This window comes from Myotis brandtii, unplaced genomic scaffold, assembly GCF_000412655.1.
Source record: "Myotis brandtii unplaced genomic scaffold, ASM41265v1 scaffold988, whole genome shotgun sequence".
Taxonomy (NCBI): domain Eukaryota; kingdom Metazoa; phylum Chordata; class Mammalia; order Chiroptera; family Vespertilionidae; genus Myotis; species Myotis brandtii.
Window position 1 is genome coordinate 188,723 of NW_005372109.1, and position 9,454 is coordinate 198,176.

General features: G+C 54.0%; 1 protein-coding gene across 1 annotated transcript in view; it reads right to left on the reverse strand.

The window, feature by feature from the left end:
- Nucleotides 1–229: 229 nt before the first annotated feature.
- Nucleotides 230–9,454, reverse strand: part of MFGE8 (milk fat globule-EGF factor 8 protein) — a 31,233-nt gene continuing 22,008 nt past the window's right edge. The window contains exons 6-9 of the mRNA XM_005886528.2: nucleotides 8,459–8,603; nucleotides 3,776–3,960; nucleotides 1,179–1,334; nucleotides 230–1,029 (exon numbers count right to left, since the gene is read on the reverse strand). Coding sequence (XP_005886590.1) covers nucleotides 889–1,029; nucleotides 1,179–1,334; nucleotides 3,776–3,960; nucleotides 8,459–8,603 — 627 coding nt within the window. The 3' untranslated portion in view covers nucleotides 230–888. The remainder of the gene's footprint in view (nucleotides 1,030–1,178; nucleotides 1,335–3,775; nucleotides 3,961–8,458; nucleotides 8,604–9,454) is intronic.

Below are 9,454 nucleotides of genomic sequence, written 5' to 3' on the forward strand. Positions count from 1 at the left end.
GCCCAGGGAGCCGATGCGCCAGCGCCTCCCAGAAACCAGTGCCCTCAGCCAGGAGGCCCTGCGCCCACTTGGCAGCATCCTGGCCCCCTGTGGGCCCCCGGCAGCCTCCTCCTTCCTCCGGGTGGGGAGCAGCGTGGAGCCGGGCAGGTGGGGAGCACGCTGAGGCTCTGGGGAAACTGAGGCTGAGGGTGGGGACCAGCCCGAGGACGAAGAACCACACAGTAAGAGCTCCAGGCAGTGACATAAATATATTTTGGAAGTTGCCTGTGCATTGGGGGGCCGCCCAGGCCCGCCCACCTCCTCCCTGTCTGTCCACGGACCCACCCCACCCCCTGCTGTCTTTCTAGGCTGCAGCTCAAGGGTCAAGAGGGGTCTCCAGGGAGGTTGTGGGAGTGTCAGAGGGCTGGGTGGCGGCATCGGGAATGGCAGCATCATGCCTCCAGGCTGAGCGGCAGGAGTCCGTTAGCTCCAGCCTGGAGCCTCGGGGCCCTTCCTCCAGGGCCATGGGAATGTGGGGGGTGGGAGGCGGGCTATGGGCGACAGAGGCTGGAATCCCAGACCTACTCAACTCCCACAGCGCCTAAGAACACGGGATGGGTTGGCTCTCGGCCTTTTGGCAAGATCAAGTGTAGAAAAGGGAGTCCTGGCAGGGCCAGGAATTGCCTGGGGCTCACCTGGCATGAGGGCTGGGCGCCAGGGGCAGGTCGGAGGTGGGGCGGGCGTGTGGGAGGTGAGGTGTGAGGAGGACAGAGGGAGGGAGAGGTGACTGACATCTTCACCCCCCTCCCCGCCCCCCACGGCACTACAATCAGGCGGGCGGTGGGTGGAGGAGGCAGCAGGACCACAGAAGGTCAGGAGAACCAGGCCATCCGGTCCGGTCAGCTGGACCTACGAGCATCCCAGCAGCTCCACGCGGAGGGTGATGCGGTTGTGCCAGGCCACGGGCAGGACGCGCACAAAACGAGCCATAAAGGGCGTCTCGAACATGTTCCTCTTGTGGGAATTATTGTCAAAGTTGCCTGGGAAGATCTAGAGACAGAGAAGGTGTCAGGAAGGCCCCCGGGCTGGCCCCCCTCCCCTCAGAGGCCCCCCAGGGCTGGTCCCCGTCCCCTCAGAGCCCCAGAGGCCCAACTCGCAGGGCACCTCGGAGTGGCGAGGGGCGGGCGGCTGATGCTCACCTTGCTGCCCTCGGCCCCCGGGTCCTTATACTCGGTCCATCTCAGGCCATCAGTACTGTGGGCCACCTTGTAGGCCGCCACGTACTGGATGTTGCCGAAGTCTCGGGCCCCCTGCGTGATGATGCCGGTCACCTGTTTCTGAGAGCCCAAGTCGATCTACAGGGGGGAAAAAACACAAAAAAACAAAATAAAATAAAATAAAGCACATTTTCTTCGCTTGCATCCTTTCCAGTAAAGTGGAAAAAGACAGTCAGGCTGAGACAGGAAGCGCAGTTTGGGGAAAGCTGCTTGTCAGGGAGGATGTTGGCCTCAGAGCCTCAGTTCCTCATCTGTAAAATGGGCATAAATATGCCCGGCCGGTGTGGCTCAGTGGTTGGGCATCGACCTATGAACCGGGAGGTCACGGTTCGATTCCCAGTCAGGGCACGTGCCCAGGTTGCGGGCTCGATCCCCAGTGTGGGACGTGCAGAAGGCAGCCGATCCATGATTCCCTCTCATCATTGAGGTTTCTATCTCTCTCTCTCTCTCCATTCCTCTCTGAAATCAATAAAAATATAAAAATAAAAAGTAACTACCACCAACTCTGTCAGACACAATGAGGCAATTCACTGCAACGGAGCTCACATTTCAGAGTCGGGGCCCTGGCCAATCCCCCGGCATGAAGTGCTCCCGGGGACCCTGGCGGAGCTGACCACAGCCGGACCTTGGTTCTGAGGAGCCCAAAGGCAGGCAGCGCCTCACAGAACCCGGCTCCGCGGGCTAATGTGCTCCTTGGGGCCCAGAGACAGGCCTGATCCCGGCCCTGACCATCCCGGGGAGCCGGCCACCTGCCCCCGCACAGGCAGCCCCAGGCCCCAGGGTGCAAACTCAACTCACTGCCAGCCAGCAGGGGAGCCCCAGGCAATTCCTGACCCTGCCAGGACCCCGCTTCCACATCTGTGACGTGAGCGGATGCTCTGGTGTTCGCGATTCTCGTGTTTCCCAATTTCACTGAAATCCGAGGGCTGCCCTGTGGTGTGTTCTCAGACAGCGTGTCAGAGAGCAGTGCTCTGTGCTCAGGCAGGGAAGCCCCAAGGTGCCTGTCTGGGGGCGCCTCCTCCACCCTGCCCTGCCGTCCATGGGCTCAGCCTGGTTTCCCTGGGGCAGCCAGTGGAGGTGGCTCTCCCCCTATCGACACACCCCCACCCCGACCCTCACCCCCACACACATACACAGACACATACAAATAGGCAGACACACAGACAGACACACACAGTCAGATATACAGATATGCACATATACACAGAGACACACACACACCCCCTCCACATACACAGGTAGACACAGACACACCTACAGATAGAAAGACACACAGGTATACACAGACATGTACACATGCACACACTTATACAGACACACAGATATACACAGACACACACACACACACACACACACAGATACACACACACAGATACACACACACAGATATACATAGACACACACAGAGATACACACACACACACACACACACACACACACACACACACACACACACACGGAGCGTGATTGATCATAGAAAATTGCAGCCCTCCGACATTCAGACTATTTGTGAAACTTCATTGCATAAATTTATGTGGAAATGCCCAAACTGTCCTATGGCTTTAAATAAAACAATCTTGCTGACAAGTCTAAACATACAGGGTGTCCCCCCCAAAATGTATATACACGCTAACAGCTCAATTTTGAAAATAAGATGGATTTTAATAAACACTGCCTTTGTAATTATTCAAAGTGTGTGTATACATTTTTTTTGGGGGGGGGGCACCCTATAGTTTTAATTTTTGTAGAAAATAGAAACCACTGACCAACACAGAGTCTCAGAAAGGCTGCTGGCACCGGATTCGGAGTCTCCCACTCCCCTCCACCCGCCGGCAGTGAGCTATCACGGAGGTGATGCAACGACTGATCCTGGGTCCCAGGCTGGCTCCGGCACTCATGACTGAGGGACCTTGGACTGGCCGGCAGAGGAATGAGGTGCTGGCCTCGGCTTTCTTTCAACCCCGTTTCCCCATCTGTCCCAGGCGACCCCGTGGTGACCTTCCACGTTCTTTTTGCCTCAAGTTCTTTCTAAGTGCTTCTGCCTTTTTGCTTGGTCACTGCACTACCTCAGACACAACTGGTACCTTGGAGGTGCCTGATGCATTTCTGATTCCACTTCCGGGCGGGGGACAGGAGGGCAGTGATGTCAGGGCGAGTGATTCCCGAGGCCGGAAGCCCAGCTCCCCGCATCCCGCACGGGCTCCAGGGCGGAAGGGGCCTCTGCTGGCTCTGAGGGCTGTGATCAGAGCTGCTGTCGGAGCACAGAAGCAGTGAGGCGGCACAGCCCCTTAATGACTGTGTATTAGCGTTCACTTATTGGTTTGGACCTTTCAAAATTTGTTTTCTTTCAATGTTTATTCATTCAGCAAACACGAAGCTCCTACTATGTGCAGAAGAGAGGCTCAATGAATGTCAGACGAAGGGAAAATACTCAGAAATTCGGAAGTGATCGCAGCACTCCACAAAACATGTCCATCTTCATGCTCTCCCTCCTCCATCACCCCCGGAACTGGGCCCACCTGCAGCCACTCGGAGGCAGAGTTTTTCTCCGCGGTCCAGGCGTTGAACTTGCCCTGCTGGTCCAGCCGCGCGTAGTAGGGATACCAGCTGAAGGAACTCAGGCCCCAGGTCCTGTAGGTGCTGGAGGCCGTGATCTGCTTGTCAGGGATGGTTCTGTCCTTCATGCCCAGGGGTTCATCACATCCTGCTAACAAGGGGGGGCTGGTAGATCTAGGGTCCCCAGGCTCCCAGGGGTGTGAGCACCAGGCAATGAGGTGGGGAGAAGTGCGTGGACCCCACCAGCCCCTGGCCTCCTCTCGGACAGAAGCTCCTTCTGCCTTTTAGAATCAACCGTCCTCCCCAGCCCGTGTGGCTCAGTGGTTGAGCATCGACCTGTGAACTGCGAGGTCACGGTTCAATTCCCAATCGGGGAGCCTGGCTGGGGTGCGGGCTCGGTCCCCAGCATAGAGCGTGCGGGAGGCAGCCGATCGATCATTCTCTCTCATCATTGATGTTTTTATCTCCCCTCTCCCTCCTCTCTGAAATCAATAAAAATATTTTTAAAAATTAAATGAACCATCCTTCGTTCTCACTGCCTACCCCACCCACTCCTCCCTCAGCCACCTGCCCTCAGCTCCCACCCCTACCCGACTTGCCCTTCACCGATCACCTGCTACTCTTCCTTCTCTGCACCAGGGCAGGCCCTGATCGATCCGCCACTTCCCACCCTCCTTCAAGGCCTGCCTGTGAGACACCTCCTCCAAGAAGCCTGCCCTGACCACCTCATGGGGCAGGACTTGTCCCTCCTCTGGACTCTCAGCACTTCCTATATCACTCCTACAGTACTGCTGAGTCCTGGGCTGGTCATCCAGGACACGAGTAACAACCATCTCATTGATTCAGTGCTCACTTCGGACAATTCATCTACCGCACAGAAACCTGAAGATATTAGCCACCCCATTTGACAGGCGGGAAAACTGAGGCCTAGAGACAAACACTGTACCAAGCCACACACTCAAACACCTGATTGCCACGCCACGCTGTGACGTCGTCTCCACCATCCACACACCCACCCAGAGCCGTGAACAGGACTTCCAGCCGGTGGAAGTCAGAGAATCAGAACTCCTGGGGCTCAGGGACCAACCTTGATCCTTGCCCAGCGGACCCTCTGTCAGCGTCTAGAACAGTGATGGCGAACCTATGACACGCGTGTCAGAGGTGACACGCGAACTCATTTTTTTGGTTGATTTTTCTTTGTTAAATGGCATTTAAATATATAAAATAAATATCAAAAATAGAAGTCTTTGTTTTACTATGGTTGCAAAGATATCAAAAAATTTCTATATGTGACACGGCACCAGAGTTAAGTTAGGGTTTTTCAAAATGCTGACACGCCGAGCTCAAAAGGTTCGCCATCACTGGTCTAGAAGATTCCACACCCAACAGCTGGCATACTGTCAGACAGGCCTCGGTTTCATTCGGGCCTGCCCCAAACACTCAGGCATGTGCCGGGCTGTTTGGTACTAGTCACGTGCACCTTCAGGTGGCCTTCAGAATAGCTGAAGACTCCCAGGGAAGGGATGGGTGTGTCTCACATCTGGCGGAATCCCCAGTCCACAGCTGGACTCCCTTGGTTAGCAGGGCAAGGAGATGGCCCAGCCCTCAGGGAAGGAGACAGGGCATCCTCGCTTGTTCGGCTCGCCAGGCTCAGCCTGTCTCGGCCTCGGAGGGAGCCGGCTGGGACAGGACCACGCAGGCAACTGTAACCGCTAAGGCAGTGGTCCCCAACCTCTCTTTGGCCACCCCCCACCTCAGCATCTCTAACATCCTGATGCCCCCTGGGACCTATAATTCTTTTTTCCCCCCCTATAATTCTTATTATTAAAAAGTGAGCTCCTATTCACGCAGAGGAAGCCTCAAAGGCCATGAACTTGGTCTAAACAAGCTTCCAAAGAACATGGCATCCATGAGAGAGAAAAATAAAAGGACGAAAGGACCGTGGAAGGACTGAGGAAGAAATCACTAAGAAATTGTTTTAAAAAAATAATAATAGGAAGTGATAGGAAAAAATAGCACAGTTTCAAAACATAGAATAGAGAACTGAAATGTATAAATATGCCACCATATCTATTTATAGACTGTCTATGAGGCCCTTAGAACCAGAAGAAATGCAAAACATTCACTGTTAATAACTCATTCTCGGCCCTGGCTGGTTTTGCTCAGTGGATAGAGCATCGGCCTGCGGACTGAAGAGTCCCAGGTTCGATTCTGGCCAAGGGCACATGCCTGGGTTGTAGGCTTGATCCCCCATGGGGGGCGTGCAGGAGGCAGCCAATCAATGACTCTTTCTCATCATTGATGTTTCTATCTCTCGATCCCTCTCCCTTCATCTCTGAAATCAATAAAAATATATTTAAAACAAACCTCATTATGGAATTGCCCCCCCCCTTAAAAATCAGATTGCCCCCCTGTGGGCGTGTGCCCCACGTGGGGAGCCGCTGGCCTGAGGCTTCAGACTAGGACAGCGAGTAGGAAGGGACTCCAAGGACAGGACCCAGAGTTGGGACCCCCAGAAACTGCCTCTTCCCTTTGCCAACGGCCAAATTTTCCTTTGGGCAGAAGGCAACGTCTTTTTCTCTTTTAATTTGTATTGAATTTGTTGGGGTGACGCTGGTTAATAAAATTAGGTTGCAAGTGTATGATCCTGCAATACAGCATCTGCATATCGTATTGTGTGTTCACCAACCACAGCCACGTCTCCTCCCATCACCATCTATCCCCCCTTCACCCTCCTCTACCTCTGCCCACCCGCCTCTCACTCCGGTAATCACCATACTGTTGTCTGTGTCTAGGAGTGTTTCGTTTAGTTTTCTTTTTAACTTAATCCCTTCACCTTTTTCACCCAGAAGGCAATTTTTTAACTCCCCACTTACACAATTAGGCTCAAAAGGTAGTGGCCCTGGGAACACAGACTTAAGTTCACACTTAAAAAAAACAAAAACAAAAAACAAAAAAAAAACTAGCCCTGGCCTGTTTGGCTCAGTGGATAGAGCGTCGCCCTGCGGACTCAAGGGTCCCGGGTTCGATTCCGGTCAAGGGCATGTACCTTGGTTGCGGGCACATCCCCAGTGGGGGGTGTGCAGGAGGCAGCTGGTCGATGTTTCTAACTCTCTATCCCTCTCCCTTCCTCTCTGTAAAAAATCAATAAAATATATTAAAAAAAACAAAAACAAAAACTAAACCCAGCCAGGCACATAGAAGTCAGCTCTGAATGGTATTGGGTGGTATCTGAAATGGGGGAACAGGAAGAAGTGCCACGGAGGGGAAAGGGGGCGCAAAGGGTGGGTCTTGGGGTAACACGAGAAAGGCAATCGGCCTTACAAGCCCTACAGTTCCGCCAGTGGCCAGCAGGTGGCACTGTGGCTGCAAAAAAGCGGGACCGGCTACCTGGATCTCAGAAAACAGCTGAGCTGAGACAAGGAAGCTGGGCCGCCCAACCCCCTGCACCCTGACCTCCCCCAATGGCGCGTTTTTTCCTGGCTCAGAGGAAACCCCTCCCTTTCTTGTCCCCATTCCTCTGTCTGGGACTTTCCCTGGAAATGGCAGCAGGAAGCATCAGCTACCCTAGAAGCCTCGTGTTTCTCTTAAATTCAGACAAACCGGAGTTTTTTGTGGGGCGGGAGGAAGGGGGGGTGGTGTGGAGAGTAAAAGTCCTGGAGGGGTAGGTGTCAGAAGCCCAGGGATCTAGACCAAGTTTTTTGTTTGTTTGTTTGCTTGCTTGTTTTTTTAATTTTTTTTTAATTTTTTTAAATGTATTTCTTTATTGGTTTCAGAGAGAAAGGGAGGAGAGATAGATAGAAACATCAATGATGAGAGAGAATCATTGATCGGCTCCCTCCTGCACGCCCCCTACTGGGGATCGAGCCCGCAACCCAGGCATGTGCCCTTGGCTGGAATCGAACCTGGGACCCCTCAGTCTGCAGGCTGAGGTTCTATCCACTGAGCCAAGCTGGCCAGGACATAGACCAAGTTTTAATGCCTGCCAGCTGTGTGCCCTTGATAAATAATTTATCTGGGGCCCTAGCTGGTTTGGCTCAGTGGATAGATAGAGCGTCCCAGGTTCAATTCCAGTCAAGGGCACATGCCCAGGTTGCGGCTCGATGCCCAGTATGGGGTGTGCAGGAGGCAGCCAATCAATGATTCTCTCATCATTGATGTTTCTAACTCCCTCTCTTTCCTCTCTGAAAGAAATAAGAACATATTTTTTTAAAAATACTAACAATTTATCTGGGCCTCACTTTCCTCATTCATTCACTCCTTCATCAAGTATTTATCCAGGCACCGTTCTAGGCACTGGGAATCGAGCAGTGGACAAATCAGACAAACTCCCCACAGGCGGGAGCTGACATCTGCAGCACACAACGGATGCTACGAGTCTAGAAGCTCAAGGAGCCCATCAGAATAAGTGACAACACTTTGAGAACAGAAGTAGCGTCTCTTTTGTCCTCTCCCCATCAGAATGCCATGGGTTGGCACAGAGAGGATCATACCCGGGCAGAGCTGCTGACGGCCGGGTGACCCCTCTCGTGTGCCTCTGCTGAGTGAGCCCGGGGCCCTGGGCCTTGCTGCCGCCCTGCCCGGCTCAGCTTGGCTGAGAAGAGAGGCCAGAGCCCCTGGGACGGACCCCAGCCACCAGCACTCACCATTCAACTCGCAGCCAAGGAGCTCAAAGCGCAGGGTGCAGCCCCGGTGGCAGCCGACGGGCATCAGCCTCACGTACTGCAACTCTTGAGGGACGTCAAACATATTGACCTTCAGGCCACTGTTGTCCACGTTCCCCGTAAATATCTAGGAGAGAGAGAGAGAGAGACGGAGGAGAGCAGCGGTTCTCAACCTGTGGGTCGAGACCCCTTTGGCGGTCGAACGACCCTTTCACAGGGGTCGCCTAAGACCATCCTGCATATCAGATATTTACATGACGATTCGTCACAGTAGCAACATTACAGTTGTGAAGTAGCAACGGAAATAATGTTATGGTTGGGTCACTATATGAGGAACTGTATTTAAAGGGCCAGAAGGCTGAGAACCACTGGAGTAGAGGGATGGTCAATGGGGGCGGGTCCCCTTCCTGGGGTTGCCCCTTTCCTCCTCGGGCCTAGGGGGCGGGCAGGTGGGCTTAGCAGGGACTCGGCCCTTCCCCTGGCCACCCCCACCCCCAAGATTCCCCTTGTCGCACCTTCCTTGGTCATCACGGTGCCTGGGCATGAACCCCCGTCTTGCACACAGGGCCACCTATCAATCTACAGGCTGCCTGTGCGAGTTCGGAAAAGGCACTCCTTTCTCAAGCCGCACAAACATATGTCCCCGTGGTGAATGGGCTCGCCTGCTAGTGATATCCTTGAGCGTGCCACCTGCACGGCTGTACGTGGTGGCCCTGAAGGCTCGGAGTGCACCCCAGCTCCCCTACCCCCTCCACGCCCCCCCTCCGCAACAGGTCACTGTTGAGTCTCACTATTCTCATCTATAAAGTGGGGTTATTGCCTTGGCCGGTTTGGCTCAGTGGATAGAACATCAGCCTGTTGACTGAAGGGTCCCAGATTCCATTCTGGTCAAGGGCACGTACCTAGGTTGCAGGCTCAATCCTTGACCCCAGAGGCAACCAATCAATGTCTCTCTCTCTCTCTCTCTCTCTCTCTCTC